This window comes from Lolium perenne, chromosome 4 (assembly GCF_019359855.2).
Source record: "Lolium perenne isolate Kyuss_39 chromosome 4, Kyuss_2.0, whole genome shotgun sequence".
NCBI classification, from domain to species: Eukaryota; Viridiplantae; Streptophyta; class Magnoliopsida; order Poales; family Poaceae; genus Lolium; species Lolium perenne.
Window position 1 is genome coordinate 307,620,576 of NC_067247.2, and position 20,160 is coordinate 307,640,735.

The 20,160-nt window shown below is 43.7% G+C and overlaps 1 protein-coding gene across 1 annotated transcript; it reads left to right on the top strand.

The window, feature by feature from the left end:
- Positions 1-3,971: 3,971 nt before the first annotated feature.
- Positions 3,972-8,047, top strand: LOC127296043 (tropinone reductase homolog At5g06060). Its single transcript, XM_051326070.2, has 5 exons — positions 3,972-4,197; positions 4,281-4,488; positions 6,988-7,204; positions 7,392-7,498; positions 7,763-8,047. The coding sequence occupies exons 1-5, from the start codon at positions 4,106-4,108 to the stop codon at positions 7,949-7,951; spliced, it is 813 nt and encodes a 270-aa protein (XP_051182030.1). The 5' UTR covers positions 3,972-4,105; the 3' UTR covers positions 7,952-8,047.
- The last annotated feature ends 12,113 nt before the right edge of the window (positions 8,048-20,160 follow it).

Genomic DNA, 20,160 nt, shown 5'->3' on the forward strand with positions numbered 1-20,160 from the left:
CCCTGGACCCACTCAGTGAGATTACATCCAAAAGGTTGCAACCATGAATAGGCCATAAGGATGGAATCACAACCATTTGAATAGTCTTGTCGGCAATGAGATCGAACTAGGTATGGTGATACTGATTATCACATCTAGGACAAGTCTGGTATCGAAGTAACAAATGAATAAGACTCAACATTTGCAGTTCAATGACTTGTATATTCGTAGAACACATGGGGATCATTATGATTCTCCAGAACCCCCGGTGATCATTGATCGGAGAGGCATCTGGATCATGTCAGTGCTGTTCTCAAACTGTAAAGAAACACACTTAAGGGTTCAACAAAACTAAAGATGGTTTTGGATTCATTGGAAACACCGGAGAATTAATATAGAAGAGAGAACCAGACAGGGTTCCGGGAGAATCCGAAGGATGTTCGGAGTGGTTCGAGAGGTGTCTCGGATCATCGGTAATTAAATATTATGTATTATGTGTTAATTAAGTAATAATTAATTATATATTATTTATTAATTAAAAGGTGCAACCCACCTTAATGGGTCCCTCCCGGAGGGGAGCCCATTAAGTGGCGGGCCACCCCCATGTGCTTATGGGGGGCTAGGGTTTGGAAGAATGGGGCGCATGGGCCTTCTAGTGCCCAGCCGGACACCACCTTTCCTCCCCTCTTTTTTAGTCCCACAATGCCTAGCTATGGGCCTCCACCCCTCCTAGTTCCCCTATATATATATGTGGAGAGAGGAGAACACACAATTAGCTTGAGAAAAAGGAGAGCCCCCTCGGGCGCCTCCTCCCTTCTCTCTCTCTCTCTCTCTCTCTCTCTCTCTCTCTCTCTCTCTCTCTCTCTCTCTCTCTCTCGTTCTCTCTCCCGTGCGTGGTTCCTCGAAGAGCTACGCACGGAGGGAGTCCACTCCACCCAGTATGCGGGAGAGCTGCTGGGATGTGTATCCAGAAGATCTACTCCTGCACCTTAGCTGGAACGGAGATGGGAGCATCGTTGAGCATCGTATGTGTGTGAAACTATGAGGTTCTACACTTGCGACACTTGACGTCGTAACAGGAGGATTGAACTCGACCCTGAAGTCGACAACGAGTATGACTACATCATCCATGTTCTAGTGGAATGCTAACCGTTTTCGGTCTACGAGGGTATGTCACCGAAACTATCTCCATTACAACATTACTACTATAGGTAGATCTGGGCAATTGGGCTACGCTAGAAATATTTTGTTTTCTGCTACGAATCCCTACAGCCAGATCGCGTGCCACCACCCCCTCCCCCCTCACACCCACACACACCCACGCACCACCACAATGGAGCTCTCCACCCTGACGAGGAGGTTCACCCACTAGTAGGTAAGCGGCACCATCTAACTCGATCCTTGTAGGATGGTGACAGCAAAAGGTCTTGCTCTTCGTTGCCTTCTACACTCCTCTGATGGTGGTGCATGCTGCAAACCATAGAGCTGGTTTATGAGATCTTTGAGTAGATCAGAGTAGATGTTGTTGTAGATCTATGACGGTATGGATCATATTTCTTGTCGGCACTGAATGAAGTGGATGATCCAGCGATATATCGTAAGATCATGTGGTCGTATGGAAGGTTTTGCTTAGTTGTTAGTGAATGTTGATGTTATGGTAGTGTTAATGTGTGGTATGTTCTTGTTTTGTTGGTGAAATCTTGCTCATTTGTACAATGGTAGTATGTAGATGTAGATTATCTATGTCGATATTGTAGATTAGACTAAATCCTTTTCATGTGTACAATGTAGTGTGTAGATGCAAATTTTATATTGTGATGTTGTAGACCAGACTAATTCTTTCTCATGTGTAGTAGGGTAGGTGTTAGTGCGTTGAGTTAAATGATCTTCATTGCCGTAGAATCCATGTATAATAGTTGCTACGAGGATTGGTTTTACGTTGTGTAGTTCTTCTTCTTGCACTAGCAATTCACTTACACATGAGATCATGTTGTGAAGAGCATTTGACTGCTCTTGTGTAGTTATTGTTGACGTTCTAGTTATTTGTTGTACTTTCCATTGTTCTAGTTCTAATGGTAACCAATGTAGGCCATGACTGAATACGAGTTTAGCCAGGCCCTACTCCATACCTAGTACTTTCCCTTCTTTGTTGCTGAGACCCAGGACAATGCATTACCGATGTTCATGTATCCACAAAAAAAGGAGAGTTGATGTCCGTGCGTAGCATCTGTTGTGTTCTGGTGTACCAGGCTGAGAATGTTGCTTCCATCCTTGCTAGGAGGAAGGCAATCAAGGCTGGTAAAGCACACATCATAGACACATTCAAGGGGGTGAAGACCACTATGAAGTATTCTTCTTTCATATGCACTTGCGTCCTCAACAAGATGTGCGAAATCATCAAAAGGGGTGTTAGGACCGAAAAGGGGTGCAAGGAGGTGCACCTGAAAAATGTTGCCAAGAAGGTGGTTAATTTCTATGGCTCGAAGGTGTCCCCACAGCAGGTGTACAAACATCTTATAAAGTGGAGGACCAAATGGATCCATGTGTCCAAGCTTATAGACCTTAGCGGTACACAATGGGATGGGGACACCTGCATCATTATCTTAGAGGTCGAAAACTACAGAGGCCATGGCTCGGTACTAACACTTGTTTCAGTTCCTTCAACCTGTCACATTTTCCAATTCATCTAACGTTGCACTACTAACACATTGTGTTTCTCCAGTCTAGGATCACCCCAAGGACAATGAGTACCTCAATCAACCATTCACGAACTACACCTAGACGCAACAAATTTTCTCCTTTGGCCTTGCTACTGGTTGATATGAGATGGGTTCCAGTGAGCTACTCGGTACATATTGCCCGACTACATAAGGGGTCTTCTTTTCGACTTCTAGGATGGCTTCTCCCTTAAGCTACCTCCATTATCTCCTAGAAACCCATCTACTAAATTTGATTACACTTCTAAATTAGTCTACCCAATATTAATTGAGAAGTTTAAACAAATTTGGGAGACAGGCTTCTGGGAGAAACTGAGTGAGGGTAGCGTTTGGGAGAAGCCCGCCAAAATGAGCTAGGCCATAGAGATCTAGGAGTCCGAGACCGTTGTCCTTGATGGCGAAGGTGAGCACGTCTCTTTTACTAGCCTTGGTGCTGGCACTACCGCTGATGTTGGTAGGAAGAGGAAGAGGCCGCTCTTGTAAGATGACAACGTGGCAAATAAAAGCTACTTTCAAAATAAAAGTTGTTTGTAAGGGTATCTATATAGCTTTTTTTAAATCCACAAAATCAAAAGAATGATCTCAACACATGGAGAAGGACCGAGTAACAACAAGTTATTGAACATACCTACATGGCTATTAAAATTTCAAATGTCAAGTTATTAACTAGGATAAGTTTTGAAGTCAAGTGCTAACCCAAGGCTACATAAATACATAGAAAGTACGAGGTTTTGTAATGGATGCTAGGTAGGAGTTTACACAATTCCGAATTTTGAAGGATCGATAGTTTAGCTTTTGTAGTAGTTTTGTAGATAGTCTACACGATAGTCTACACGAAGTTTTTTTTTCTCGTTCTCAATTTTTCTTTGGTGGGCATCAATAATACCGGCTACTGGAAATATTGGTCAAAATACCGTTCGAATTTTTTCAAAAAAGTTTTAAAATTAATCCAAAATTTACCAAAATCATTTAAATTTTGAGCAAATTATCAAGTACCGATAAATATATGCTGGTATTTTCTTAAATCGGTGGGTACCGTTAAAACCGGGTTCCGGCGAGATCTCGCAAGTACCGGCCGGGAATAAAACCCTCGCCTACACACATCCCTGAATCCTAAAAGACCCATCAAATACACCGTGATTTACCAAACGAACTGGCAACACCGTATTTTTACATGTTTTTACAGGCCAGTATCTCTTGAGCCAAGAAGTGCGTTGCCGTGGAGCCTGGCTCCGACTAAACGGCAACCAAACACGCCCTATATCAACTATTAACCGCATTTGGCGGTGGCATTTGCCTACGAGCAGCAATCAGTGCGAGTGGGTGAAGTCGGACGCAGTGACGGCATCCACTTCCAGTACGAACATCGTGGGGCGACGCGCCGCAGGGAAATCAGCGCTTGGAAGGGGATGGCCGCGGCAGAAGCGATCGGCATCACTGCGGGGAGATGGTCTCTTCACGGCAAGACAGCCCTCGTCACCGGTGGCACTCGCGGCATCGGGTATTTCTCGGTTCGCTTGAGCTAGTGCCGAATCTCCGGAGTCCATGTGAGTAATTTGTGTTCGTCTGTGCGATGATGCGCAGGTATGCGGTGGTGGAGGAGCTGTCGGCGCTGGGGGCGGCCGTGCACACCTGCTCCCGGACGGAGGCGGAGCTGGCCGAGCGCTTGAAGGAGTGGGAGGCCAAGGGATTCCGCGTCACCGGCTCCGTCTGCGACGTCGCCGTGCGGGAGCAGCGGGAGCGCCTGATCCGCGACGTTGCCGACCGCTTCTCCGGCAAGCTCAACATCCTCGTAACGCACCCACTTCATCCTCCCTCCTCGATCTATTTACCTGTGGCTGCTCAATTTGGGAACAGGGTCGTGGATTGATGGATGTTGATTCACTGCGTTGCCTGTAGTATTCAGCGAATAAGGGTTCAGAGAATGCAATTGCACATAGTCTGATTGGTGCCTTGGTGGTGCATACAGTCTCTAAGAGCATCTTCAGTCGCGTCTCCAAAACGTCCCCCAAAGCAATTTGAGATGCGCCGGACCAAAAAATTGTTCTAGCCGCGTTCCCCGAAGCCCAATTTTGTCCGGCGCGGCCCGATACGGTGTCCGGCGCCCCGAGCCATCCCCGTCCCACAGGGGACGCTCCGGGCACACCGGACACAACGAAAAGCGAGGCGGAGAGTGGCGGGGCCGACGCGTCAACGACACAATAAATTTTAACCTACCCGTCGCCTACCTCGCGGCTGAAGTTATTCGCACGCAGTGACACACGACAGCATCTTTGCCTTAATGGCGACGGAGGGGCAGGCGAGACGTCTCGTCGGTGCTGCGCAGCCTCCACGCGTCGCCGGCGTTCGCACGCCACCGCCTGTTCCCGCGCGATCTTCCCTCCTCTTCTCGCCTCTTCCCGCGCTTTCTTCTCGACGCCGGCGTCTATAAAAGGTCTCCCGGCTCACTAGTAGCCACCACAGCCGCCGGCAACAAACACATCCCTCGTCGCTCCACCGTCGTCTCCTCCACCACCAGTGGCAATGGCGAACCGCCCAGGCGCTGGCCAGTTCCCTCCACCGCCGTCTCCTCCACTTCCACTCCCGGACTTGCAGTTCGGCATCGACGTTGCCGCCCGGGAAGAGTGGCGGCGGCGAGGGATGGAGAACTGGCATGCACATCGTCGGCAGCAGCGGGAGGCACTCGAGCAGCAGGCCCTCCAGCAGCGTGAGGCGGTGCACACGGTGCATGTAGCGGCGGTCGACGCCCCTGGACCCGCAGCTCACGAGGCCGCGGCGGCAGCAGCGTGGCAAGAGGAGGCACTGGCGGACACCGTTGCGGCGTTCGACGCCTCGACAGCAGAAGAGGCGCGGCGACGCCGGACGGAGGAGATGAGCCGGCGGTGGGTTGATGAGCGCCGCCGCCAGCGCGATGAGCGGGAGGCGCTGTACCGTGAACGGCGGGAGGCGATCGAGCGCCGGCGGCGGGAGTCGATCGAGCGCCAGCAGCAGTTGGCGGCGGAGGAGCGTCAGCAGCGGGAGGCGGCGCTGGCGGCGATCTGGGGGAGGCGGGCGGACGAGTTGGCGGCGGAGGCCGACGCGTTAGCGGCGACGATGATGGAGGCGCCAACGGATGTGGAGGAGGAGGAGGAGGCCGAGGTGGAGGAGGAGGAGCCCGAGGTGGAGGACGACGATGACGACGAGTTCGAGTGGTCCGACGACGACGGGCCGCACCCGGAGGCCGATCAGCAACGCGCGCTCGTCGAGTCCTTCGAGTCGGAGAAAAAGCTCCAGGACGACGCCCGTGCCCGCGAAGAGGCGCAGATTCGTCGCGCCATCGAGCTCTCCCTCCAGGCGGCGCAGCAGGGGAGGGCGGACGACGACGCGCTGCTGGAGCGGCGGCGTCTGGCCACCGCCCAACGCAAGAAGAGGCGCCGCGGGCAACAGGAGCTGCGGCGGAGGGGAGGCGACGACGGGGCGGGGCCGTCGAACGCACCGCCGGGCGGTCACTAGTCTAGGTTTAGATGAAATCTAGCCGTTTTCATTCAAACTTTGTAATATATAATCAAATTTGAATGAAAATCTTTATTTTCGTGCATCAATATTTATTTGGGGGCGGCGTTTAGGGGACGCGGCTGGAGAGCGACGTCCCCCAAAAGCGGCACGAACAAAACACGTCCCCCAAACGCTCGATCCGGCGCTCTTTGGGGGATGGTTTGGGGGACGCGACTGGAGATGCTCTAATGTTTGTGACTGATTGGTGAGGTATCAGCATGTTATTGTCGGACCATAGATTTTGCTCTTGGCATGGCATGGAGTCAACTAAAAATCTTAATGTGCGTGGACTTGGTACGATCGTAGGACGGTAGGAGGCTCACGGATTAGATCGACTAAAATAGATGTATCTACAACTATAATATGTATAGATACATCTATATTAGCGTTAAGTAATATGAATCGGAGGGAGTAATATACTTGACAATGTTTGGTCATTTTCAGGTAGTACAACCTTGGATCCTTACTACTGCACCAGCATCATTCATTTATTTTTCAAAATTCTGTAATGCTTTTTCTATGAACATGTCACTGCAGAGCAATCTGATTTGCTTATAGCCTTTAAAATAGATCAAACATGGCTGATAACTAGAAGAATAACATTGCATTCCTGATTTTTTTTTATAGTTTTCGCTTCACACTCGTGTTTACTCAGTTATAAATTATACTAATTGGGAAACGAATGCAGTTTTGTCCGCTCCACGGCCTGGCTGTTGAAGTTCATATCTATCTTCTTTTCCCCCAATTTGTCATGCAGGTTAACAATGCGGGCATAACTATTGATAAGCCAACACTTGAATACACTGCAGAGGAATACTCCATCACAATGGCCACTAATCTTGAATCCGCATTCCATCTGTGCCAACTTTCACATCCTCTTCTCAAGGCGTCCGGGTCGGGCAGCATTGTCTTCATATCATCAGTCTGTGGAGTGATAGCGGAAGCTAGTAGCTCCATTTATAGCTTGACAAAAGGTAAACCCTGCTCCTGAGTGGGTATATTATCAGTCTCTATATTATATGCGATATGATGCTGTTTTTTCACGGGTGGCGTAGATGAACATGCATGATAATGGCAGGGAGTGTAGATCAATCATCATCTTTCCATCTTCTCTTTTGGCAAACCATTTAGCAATCATCATCGCTCTGTAACATGATACAGGTGCCATGAACCAGCTAGCAAAGAACCTAGCATGTGAGTGGGCGAAAGATCACATAAGAACCAACTCTGTTGCTCCATGGTACATCAAGACATCAATGGTGGAAGCAGTAAGAAGTCACACTCTTTATTTTTCTTCAGAAATATTTCGTGTTACTTCTGTTACTCATCTACATCGTCAGAAAGTTGCAATTGATTGTCATATCCATTGGTCTCAGTTCCTGAACATAACATAGTCAGTGTGCAGCATACTGCAACTTGTTTTGTATACAGCAATCTCTATTCCCCCGATCGAACTCGCTATATTTGCACCAAACAAACAACAACCCGGGGAATTTCCTCTAACCCATTTGGTTTTGCTCGCTGTTCTGCAGGATTTGGCAAAGGAGGAATTCATGGTTCTCCTCAGGCAGCGAACTCCCATGAGGCGTGTCGGAGAACCTGAAGAGGTATCATCGCTGGTGGCGTTTCTCTGCATGCCCGGTTCGTCTTACATCACTGGCCAGACGATCTCGGTTGATGGTGGATTGACCGTCAATGGGATGTATCCAACCCACGACTAGGAGCTGCATCCTGCTCAGGTGTTGTATGTATGGGAAACTGAATCCATTGGACATGTTTGGCAGAACAAAACGTATCAAATAATGGTTCATCGAGCAGGGAGTGCGCAGCCAACCGGCCTGGGTTCAAGTCCCAAGGGGACCGTATAAATCCGCTTATGGAGAGGTCTCATCTTCTACCTAACGACGGATCAAGGGAGGGATCTATCCCCCTTTGGTCAATGTTAAATACATGTTTTCGAGTAATTGTTATTTCTGGATGAGGCGAGTAAGAATCTCCCACCGAGAGAATATATACGCAATTAGTTGCCCGCATAGGGTCGGCATTCGAAAGCCAAGCATATTTGAGAATATCTATCGTGGTGTTTAGTTGCCTAGGCATTTTGAAACGCCGTGGTTCCCCGATTTTCATGAATTGACCAACAAGACGGTTGATACAATGACACACAGGGCGAAAAGAAGGGGAAAACATACAAGAATGCAAGATAAAAATAACTATCTAAGCTTATGAGTACCTCAAATCCAACAACTAACAATCAATACTGAAGCCTTTGGATCTAGAAATATTAACCAACTCAACTCTAATTGAAATCATTTCTCCAACAGTGATAGTGAGTCCACTGATCCAATAGAAACCCTGCAAAGGAAAAAATGACCAGGCAAAGCTAGTTGTAATCTTGGGATCCACAAGGGGAGGGTCTTGGATCCCACATGTGGGAGATTGCGGAGCAAAGCTCCATTATCAAGTTCTAATTCATTTCTAACCATAGATCTGAAAGGGTGCAACCTATTTATAAGTAGGAGGCGGAGGACAAAGTTATAAGGGTTGGTGCCTGATGACGCGTAAAGCACACGCCCATTGGGAACCCAAGAGGAAGGTGTGATGCGTACAGCAACAATTTTTCCCTTAGTAAGAAACCAAGGTTATCGAACCAGTACGAGTCAAGGAGCACGTGAAGGTCGTTGGTGACGGAGTGTAGTGCGGCGCAACACCAGGTATTCCGGCGCCAACGTGGAACCTGCACAACACAATCCAAATACTTTGCCCCAACTTAACAGTGAGGTTGTCAATCTCACCGGCTTGCTGTAAACAAAGGATTAAATGTATGGTGTGGAAAATGATGTTTGTATGCGAAGAACAATAAAGAACAATGTTTGCAGTAGATTGTATTCAGATGTAAAAAAATGGACCGGGGTCCACAGTTCACTAGTGGTGTCTCTCCAATAAGAAATAGCATGTTGGGTGAACAAATTACAGTTGGGCAATTGACAAATAGAGAGGGCATAACAATGCACATACATATCATGATGAGTAGAGTGAGATTCAATTGGGCATTACGACAAAGTACATAGACCGCTATCCAGCATGCATCTATGACTAAAAAGTCCACCTTCGGGTTAGCATCTGCACCCCTTCCAGTATTAAGTTGCAAACAACAGACAATTGCATTAAGTATGGTGCGTAATGTAATCAACACAAATATCCTTAGACAAAGCATCGATGTTTTATCCCTAGTGGCAACAGCACATCCACAACCTTAGAACTTTCTGTCACTGTCCCAGATTTAATGGAGGCATGAACCCACTATCGAGCATAAATACTCCCTCTTGGAGTTACAAGTATCAACTTGGCCAGAGCCTCTACTAGCAACGGAGAGCATGCAAGATCATAAACAACACATATATGATAGATTGATAATCAACTTGACATAGTATTCCATATTCATCGGATCCCAACAAACACAACATGTAGCATTACAAATAGATGATCTTGATCATGATAGACAACTCACAAGATCTAACATGATAGCACAATGAGGAGAAGACAACCATCTAGCTACTGCTATGGACCCATAGTCCAGGGGTGAACTACTCACACATCGATCCGGAGGCGATCATGGCGATGAAGAGTCCTCCGGGAGATGATTCCCCTCTCCGGCAGGGTGCCGGAGGCGATCTCCTGAATCCCCCGAGATGGGATTGGCGGCGGCGGCGTCTCTGGAAGGTTTTCCGTATCGTGGCTCTCGGTACAGGGGTTTTCGCGACGAAGGCTTTAAGTAGGCGGAAGGGTAGGGTTGGAGGCGGCGCGTGGGGCCCACACCATAGGCCGGCGCGGGCCCCATGCTGGCCGCGCCGCCCTATGGTCTGGCCGCCTCGTGGCCCCACTTCGTATGCTCTTCGGTCTACTGGAAGCTTCGTGGAAAAATAAGACCCTGGGCGTTGATTTCGTCCAATTCCGAGAATATTTCCTTTGTAGGATTTCTGAAACCAAAAACAGCAGAAAACAGCAACTGGCTCTTCGGCATCTCGTCAATAGGTTAGTGCCGGAAAATGCATAATAATGACATAAAGTGTGTATAAAACATGTGAGTATCATCATAAAAGTAGCATGGAACATAAGAAATTATAGATACATTTCAGACGTATCAAGCATCCCCAAGCTTAGTTCCTACTCGCCCTCGAGTAGGTAAACGATAACAAGGATAATTTCTGAAGTGACATGCTATCATAACCTTGATCAATACTATTGTAAAGCATATGAGATGAATGCAGTGATTCGAAGCAATGGTAAAGACAATGAATAAACAACTGAATCATATAGCAAAGACTTTTCATGAATAGTACTTTCAAGACAAGCATCAGTAAGACTTGCATAGGAGTTAACTCATAAAGCAATAGATTCTTAGTAGAAAGTTTTGAAGCAACACAAAGGAAGATATAAGTTTCAGCAGTTGCTTTCAACTTCAACATGTATATCTCATGGATGTATATCTCATGGATGATTGTCAACACAAAGTAATATGATGAATGCAAATAAGCAAGTATGTATGAATCAATGCACACAGTTGACACAAGTGTTTGCTTCTAAGATAGAAAGAAGTAGGTAAACTGACTCAACATAAAAGTAAAAGAATGGCCCTTCGCAGAGGGAAGCATGGATTGCTGTATTTGTGCTAGAGTTTTTATTTTGAAAACATAGAAACAATTTTGTCAACGGTAGTAATAATTCATATGTGTTATGTATAAGACGTCTTATAAGTTGCAAGCCTCATGCATAGATTACCAATAGTGCCCGCACCTTGTCCTAATTAGATTGGATTTACATGGATTATCATTGCATAGCATATGTTTCAACCAAGTGTCACAAAGGGGTACCTCTATGCCGCCTGTACAAAGGTCTAAGGAGAAAGTTCGCATTGGATTTCTCGCTTTTGATTATTCTCAACTTAGACATCCATACCGGGACAACATAGACAACAGATAATGGACTCCTCTTTAATGCATAAGCATTCAACAACAGATAATATTCTCATAAGAGATTGAGGATTGTTGTCCAAACTGAAACTTTCACCATGGATCATGGCTTTAGTTAGCGGCCCAATGTTCTTCTCTAACAATATGCATACTCAAACCATTTGATCATGATAAATCGCCCTTACTTTAGACAAGACGAACATGCATAGCAACTCACACGATATTCAACAAAGGTGAAATAGTTGATGGCGTCCCCAGAAACATGGTTACCGCTCAACAAGCAACTTATAAGAAATAAGATACATAAGTACATATTCAATACCACAATAGTTTTTTTAAGCTATTTTTCCCATGAGCTATATATTGCAAAGACAAAGAATGGAATTTTAAAGGTAGCACTCAAGCAATTTACTTTGGAATGGCAGAAAAATACCATGTAGTAGGTAGGTAAGGTGGACACAAATGGCATAGTTTTTGGCTCAAGGATTTTGGATGCACGAGAAGTAATCCCTCTCAATACAAGGCTTAGGCTAGCAAGGTTGTTTGAAGCAAACACAAGTATGAACCGGTACAGCAAAGCTTACATAAGAACATATTGCAAGCATTATAAGACTCTACACTGTCTTCCTTGTTGTTCAAACCCTCACCAGAAAATATCTAAACTTAGAGAGACCAATCATGCAAACAAAATTTCAACAAGCTCTACGGTGTTTCTTCACTAATAGGTGCAAAGTACATGACGCAAGAGCTTAAACATGATCTATTTGAGCACAACAATTGCCAAGTATCAAATTATTCAAGACATTATACCAATTACCACATGCAGCATTTTCTGTTTCCAACCATATAACAATGAACGAAGCAGTTTCAACCTTCGCCATGAACATTAAGAGTAAAGCTAAGAACACATGTGTTCATATGCAACAGCGGAGCGTGTCTCTCTGCCACACAAAGAATGCTAGGATCCGATTTTATTCAAACAAAAACGAAATTAAAAACCCTTGAAATATGCAGGGATGAACCACGGGGGCATCCCCAAGCTTAGAGTTTTCACTCTCCTTGATCATATTGTATCATCTTCCTCTCTTGATCCTTGAAAACTTCCTCCACACCAAACTCAAAACAAACTCATTAGAGGGTTAGTGCATAATCATAAATTCACATGTTCAGAGGTGACATAATCATTCTTAACACTTCTGGACATTGCACAAAGCTACTGAAAGTTAATGGAACAAAGAAATCCATCAAACATAGCAAAACAGGCAATGCGAAATAAAAGGCAGAATCTTTCAAAACAGAACAGTACGTAAAGACGATTTTTTCTGGGCACTTAACTTGCTGAGATGAAATGCTCAAATTTAATGAAAGTTGCGTACATATCTGAGGATCACGCACGTAAATTGGCAGATTTTTCTGAGTTACCTACAGACGGGGCTACTCAATATCGTGACAGTAAGAATTCTGTTTCTGCGTATTAATCCAAATCTAGTATCATCTTTACTATCAAAGACTTTAATTGGCACAATAATGCAATAAAATAAAGATAAGGAGAGGTTGATACAGTAGTAACAACTTCCAAGACTCAAATATAAAACAAAAGTGCAGAAGTAAAATAATGGGTTATCTCCCATAAGCGCTTTTCTTTAACGCCTTTCAGCTAGGCGCAGAAAGTGTGAATCAAGTATTATCAAGAGATGAAGCATCAACATCATAATTTGTTCTAATAATAGAATCAAAAGGTAACTTCATTCTCTTTCTAGGGAAGTGTTTCATACCTTTCTTGAGAGGAAATTGATATTTAATATTACCTTCCTTCATATCAATAATAGCACCAACGGTTCGAAGAAAAGGTCTTCCCAAAACAATGGGACAATATGGATTGCATTCAATATCCAAGACAACAAAATCAACGGGGACAAGGTTATTGTTAACCGTAATGCGAACATTATCAATCCTCCCCAAAGGTTTCTTCATAGAATTAACAGCAAGATTAACATCCAAATAACAATTTTTCAATGGTGGCAAGTCAAGCATATTATAGATTTTCTTAGGCATAACAGAAATATTTGCACCAAGATCACATAAAGCATTACAATCAAAATCATTGACCTTCATCTTAATGATGGGCTCCCAACCATCTTCCAACTTCCTAGGAATAGAAGTTTCAAGTTTTAATTTATCTTCTCTAGCTTTAATGAGAGCATTTGTAATATGTTTTGTAAATGCCAAATTTATAGCACTAGCATTAGGACTTTTAGCAAGTTTTTGTAAGAACTTTATAACTTCAGAGATGTGACAATCATCAAAATCTAAACCATTATGATCTAAAGCAATGGGATCATTGTCCCCAATATTTTGAAAAATTTCAGCAGTTTTATCACAAGCAGTTTCAGCAGTTTTAACAGTTTCAAGCAGTTTTGCACGCTTTGCATTAGGAGTAGAAACATTGCCAACACCAATTATTTTATCATTGATAGTAGGAGGTTTAGCAACATGTGAATCATTAGCATTACTAGTGGTGGTAATAGTCCAAACTTTAGCTACATTATTCTCTTTAGCATTTTCTTCTCTTTCCCACCTATCATGCAATTCAGCCATCAATCTAATATTCTCATTAATTCGAACTTGGATGGCGTTTGCTGTAGCAAATGACTTAATATCTTTAGTTTCATTAGGCATAACTTTCAATTTCAAAAGATCAACATCAGCAGCAAGACTATCAACCTTAGAAGCAGGAATATCAATTTTACCAAGCTTTTCTTCAACAGTTTTATTAAAAGCAGTTTGTGTACTAATAAATTCTTTAAGCATGGCTTCAAGACCAGAGGGTACACTCCTATTATTGTTGTAAGAATTACCATAACCATTACTATTATTAGAAGGATATGGCCTATAGTTGTTACCAGAATTATTTCTATAAGCGTTGTTGTTGAAATTATTATTTTTAATGAAGTTCACATCAACATGCTTTTCTTGAGCAACCAATGAAGCTAAAGGAACATTATTAGGATCAACATGATATCTACCATTAACAAGCATAGACATAATAGCATCAATCTTATCACTCAAGGAGGAGGTTTCTTCAACAGAATTTACCTTCTTACCTTGTGGAGCTCTTTCCGTGTGCCATTCAGAGTAATTAATCATCATATCATCAAGAAGATTTGTTGCGGCGCCTATAGTGATGGACATAAAAGTACCTCCAGCAGCTGAATCCAATAGGTTCCGCGAAGAAAAATTCAATCCTGCATAAAAGGTTTGGATGATCATCCAAGTAGTCAGTCCATGGGTAGGGCAATTTTTAACAAAAGATTTCATTCTTTCCCATGCTTGAGCAACATGCTCATTATCCAATTGCTTAAAATTCATTATGCTACTTCTCAAAGATATAATTTTAGCAGGAGGATAATATCTACCAATGAAAGCATCCTTACATTTAGTCCATGAATCAATACTATTTTTAGGCAAAGATAGCAACCAATCTTTAGCTCTTCCTCTTAAGGAGAAATGAAACAATTTTAATTTTATAATGTCACCATCTACATCCTTATATTTTTGCATTTCACAAAGTTCAACAAAATTATTAAGATGGGCAGCAGCATCATCAGAACTAACACCAGAAAATTGCTCTCTCATAACAAGATTCAGTAAAGCAGGTTTGATTTCAAAAAATTCTGCTGTAGTAGCAGGTGGAGCAATAGGTGTGCATAGGAAATCATTATTATTTGTGCTTGTGAAGTCACACAACTTAGTATTTTCAGGAGTACCCATTTTAGCAATAGTAAATAAAGCAAACTAAATAAAGTAAATGCAAGTAACTAATTTTTTTGTGTTTTTGATATAGAGAACGCAAACAAAGCAGTAAATAAAGTAAAGCAAGTAACTAATTATTTTGTATTTTGATATAAGAAAGCAAACAAAGCAGTAAATAAAGAAAAGTAAAGCAAGACAAAAATAAAGTAAAGAGATTGGAAGTGGGAGACTCCCCTTGCAGCGTGTCTTCATCTCCCCGGCAATGGCGCCAGAAAAAAGAGCTTGATGACGCGTAAAGCACACGCCCGTTGGGAACCCCAAGAGGAAGGTGTGATGCGTACAGCAGCAAGTTTTCCCTCAGTAAGAAACCAAGGTTATCGAACTAGTAGGAGTCAAGAAGCACGTGAAGGTCGTTGGTGACGGAGTGTAGTGCGGCGCAACACCAGGGATTCCGGCGCCAACGTGGAACCTGCACAACACAATCCAAATACTTTGCCCCAACTTAACAGTGAGGTTGTCAATCTCACCGGCTTGTTGTAAACAAAGGATTAAATGTATGGTGTGAAAATGATATTTGTATGCAAGGAAAAGTAAAAAACAATGTTTGCAGTAGATTGTATTCAGATGTAAAAGAATGGACCGGGGTCCACAGTTCACTAGTGGTGTCTCTCCAATAAGAAATAGCATGTTGGGTGAACAAATTACAGTTAGGCAATTGACAAATAGAGAGGGCATAACAATGCACATACATATCATGATGAGTAGAGTGAGATTCAATTGGGCATTACGACAAAGTACATAGACCGCTATCCAACATGCATCTATGCCTAAAAAGTCCACCTTCGGGTTAGCATCCGCACCCCTTCCAGTATTAAGTTGCAAACAACAGACAATTGCATTAAGTATGGTGCGTAATGTAATCAACACAAATATCCTTAGACAAAGCATCGATGTTTTATCCCTAGTGGCAACAGCACATCCACAACCTTAGAATTTTCTGTCACTGTCCCATATTTAATGGAGGCATGAACCCACTATCGAGCATAAATACTCCCTTTTGGAGTTACAAGTATCAACTTGGCCAGAGCCTCTACTAGCAACGGAGAGCATGCAAGATCATAAACAACACATATATGATAGATTGATAATCAACTTGACATAGTATTCCATATTCATCGGATCCCAACAAACACAACATGTAGCATTACAAATAGATGATCTTGATCATGATAGACAGCTCACAAGATCTAACATGATAGCACAATGAGGAGAAGACAACCATCTAGCTACTGCTATGGACCCATAGTTCAGGGGTAAACTACTCACACATCGATCAGGAGGCGATCATGGCGATGAAGAGTCCTCCGGGAGATGATTCCCCTCTCCGGCAGGGTGCCGGAGGCGATCTCCTGAATCCCCCGAGATGGGATTGGCGGCGGCGGTGTCTCCGGAAGGTTTTCCGTATCGTGGCTCTCGGTACAGGGGTTTTCGCGACGAAGGATTTAAGTAGGCGAAAGGGTAGGGTTGGAGGCGGCGCGAGGGGCCCACACCATAGGCCGGCGCGGGCCCCATGCTGGCCGCGCCGCCCTATGTTCTGGCCGCCTCGTGGCCCCACTTCGTATGCTCTTCGGTCTTCTGGAAGCTTCGTGGAATAATAAGACCATGGGCGTTGATTTCGTCCAATTCCGAGAATATTTCCTTTGTAGGATTTCTGAAACCAAAAACAGCAGAAAACAACAACTGGCTCTTCGGCATCTCGTCAATAGGTTAGTGCCGGAAAATGCATAATAATGACATAAAGTGTGTATAAAACATGTGAGTATCATCATAAAAGTAGCATGGAACATAAGAAATTATAGATACGTTTGAGACGTATCAGTGCCCGTTTTCTGCACGCAGGCAAGGCTCGGGAAGTTTGGTGACTACCAATATTCAGGCAACTGACATACGGGATGCGTCTTCATGGTGTTCACCCCCGGTGGTTATACATGGCCAGATAATGTATGGCTCATGTCTGACAACCTTTTGTCACTTCGAGCGGATTTCCTCCTGGTGGGCTCGGAGTTCCTCCCTTGTATATAGTAGGTCTTACACTTCATACATAAACACACATAGTATTTTCTTGAGATAGCAAACCATTCTAGTAGGTCTTGGGATTTGTACCTAAGCATACTATCAAAAAGAGTAAGGAAAGTTTCATGACAATTGGTGGTCGTGAATTGGTAACCGTTGGTTATTTTTTAGATAAAGGAGCAATATCCCCAGCTTCTGCATCAATTGATGCACACGGCCCTTTATTATAGATCATATAGTATCAAGTATCAAGTATGAGTAACATATGAAAATAAAGTACAATCATGGGTCCGACATGGTTGCCACATAAATCAACCAGCGGAACAAGAAACATCTAAATAGGCTAGCCATACTCTATCCTATTATTGTGTCGTCACCCAGTAGCTCGGTAGTAGAAATCCCGAGTAACCACCAGCAGTTTGTTGCAGCCAGTATCCATATCCTTGCGCTGATCCTCCGGTAGCAGGAAAGCCCATAATTGTATCCAATGCACAACTCGGTGAATAACCTGCAAAAAGTTAGTACCCTTCTGATTATTAAAAATCATATCATTTCTAGTATTCCATATTGTCCAGCATATAGCAGATATACCAATTCTATTTTTTTTTGTCTTTCTTCGGAACTCGATACAACCAGTTCCCAAACATATTATTAATACTTGTGGGCGGCGGGATATTATAGGCAAAGTAAATCATCCGCCAAATGATAGTAGCAAAAGGACATGCAAGGAATAAATGATAAACAGTTTCATTTGCATCATAGAAACAACACTTTTGAGATCCTGTCCATCTACGTTTTGCCAAATTGTCTTTAGTTAGTAAGACCTTATTGTTAAGAAACCACATGAAATTTTTTCATCTTTAAAGGGATTTTGAATTTTCACAAATATTTGCGCAGGAATCTAGTATGACCATTCATATAACCAGGATACATAGACTTAACAGTGAACAACCCCGAATCTGTAAGCTTCCATACAAACTTATCAGGTTCGTGAGTAAGATTAATGGTGATAAGTCGTTGACACAAGTGTAACCATTCAATATATTTGTGATCATTTAGACCTCTCCTCAAGGTAATATTCAACGGATTTTGAGCCAACATTGTGGATACCAGAACATCTCTATGTTGAACAATATTGTAAAGAGAGGGATATTGTTGTGATAGAGAAACATCCCCCAACCAGACATCTTCCCAAAAACGTACTGAACTACCATTCCCAACTTTGAAATATCCTCTACTAAAGAAATCAGATTTTACTTTCATAAGATCTTTCCAAAATGGCGAGTCCGTGGGTTTTGCCTCAACTTGCGGTAAAGTTTTAGAATGTAGATACTTGCTCTGCAAAATTTGTTGCCACATACCCTCTTCAGTAGGGAGTTTGAATAACCATTTACTAAGTAAGCATTTGTTCTTTAATTCCAGAACTTCAATACCCAGCCGCCCCTGATCTTTCGGCCTACAAATCATCTTCCATTTAGAGAGCCTATATCTTTTCTTCTTTTCATCAGATTGCCAGAAAAAATTAGATCTATAAAAGTCTAGTCTTTTTCTCACCCTCACAGGGATTTCCATGAAAGATAACATAAACATTGGTAAACTTGTTAACACCGAATTAATGAGAACCAACATATCCCCATAAGAAAGCATTTTACTACGCCAGCATCCTAATTTAGAGGCAAAACGGCTTTCAACCGGATTCCATTCAACATTTCTCAAGATTCGGTGATGAATGCGTATACCCAGATATTTGAAAGGTAAAGCACTGATACGTCTCCGACGTATCGATAATTTCTTATGTTCCATGCCACATTATTGATGATATCTACATTTATGCATACTTTATGTCATATTTATGCATTTTCTGGAACTAACCTATTGACGAGATGCCGCAGTGCCAGTTCCTGTTTTCTGCTGTTTTTGGTTTCAGAAATCCTAGTAAGGAAATATTCTCGGAATCGGATGAAATCAACGCCCAGCATCCTATTTTCACACGAAGCTTCCAGAACACCCGAGAGCCGCCAGAGGGGAGCCCTGGTGGGCCCACACTTGTGGCCGGCGCGGCCAGGGGGTAGGGCGCGCCGCCTTGGTGTGTGGCCCCACCAGGACTCCACCGACCTTGCCCTTCCGCCTACTTAAAGCCTCCGTCGCGAAAACCCTATCACGATCGACGAAACCCGCAGAAACCTTCCAGAGCCGCCGCCATCGCGAAGCCAAGATCTGGGGGACAGGAGTCTCTGTTCCGGCACGCCGCCGGGACGGGGAAGTGCCCCCGGAAAGGCTTCTCCATCGACACCACCGCCATCTTCATCACCGCTGCTGTCTCCCATGAGGAGGGAGTAGTTCTCCATCGAGGCTCGGGGCTGTACCGGTAGCTATGTGGTTCATCTCTCTCCTATGTACTTCAATACAATAATCTCATGAGCTGCCTTACATGATTGAGATTCATATGATGATGCTTGTAATCTAGATGTCATTATGCTAGTCAAGTGGATTTTACTTATGTGATCTCCGGAGACTCCTTGTCCCACGTGTGTAAAGGTGACAGTGTGTGCACCGTGTGGGTCTCTTAGGCTATATTTCACAGAATACTTATTCACTGTTATGAATGGCATAGTGAAGTGCTTATTTATATCTCTTTATGATTGCAATGTGTTTTGTATCACAATTTATCTGCATGCTACTCTAGTGATGTTATTAAAGTAGTTTTATTCCTCCTGCACGGTGTAATGGTGACAGTGTGTGCATCCGTGTTAGTACTTGGCGTAGGCTATGATTATGATCTCTTGTAGATTATGAAGTTAACTATTGCTATGATGGTATTGATGTGATCTATTCCTCCTACATAGTGTGAAGGTGACAGTGTGCATGCTATGTTAGTACTTGGTTTAGTCGTGTTGATCTTTCATGCACTCTAAGGTTATTTAAATATGAACATTGAATTGTGGAGCTTGTTAACTCCGGCATTGAGGGTTCGTGTAATCCTACGCAATGTGTTCATCATCCAACAAGAGAGTGTAGAGTATGCATTTATCTATTCTGTTATGTGATCAATGTTGAGAGTGTTCACTAGTGAAAGTATGATCCCTAGGCCTTGTTCCTAAATACTGCTATCGCTGCTTGTTTACTGTTTT

What these genes read in the sequence shown, in the direction of transcription:
- LOC127296043 (XM_051326070.2), top strand. Translation starts at nt 4,106, where the DNA reads ATGGCCGCGGCAGAAGCGATCGGCATCACTGCGGGGAGATGGTCTCTT. An exon ending in CCGGCAAGCTCAACATCCTC is followed by an intron (nt 4,489 to 6,987) that starts GTAACGCACCCA and finishes TTTGTCATGCAG; the next exon opens with GTTAACAATGCGGGCATAAC. An exon ending in CATTTATAGCTTGACAAAAG is followed by an intron (nt 7,205 to 7,391) that starts GTAAACCCTGCT and finishes AACATGATACAG; the next exon opens with GTGCCATGAACCAGCTAGCA.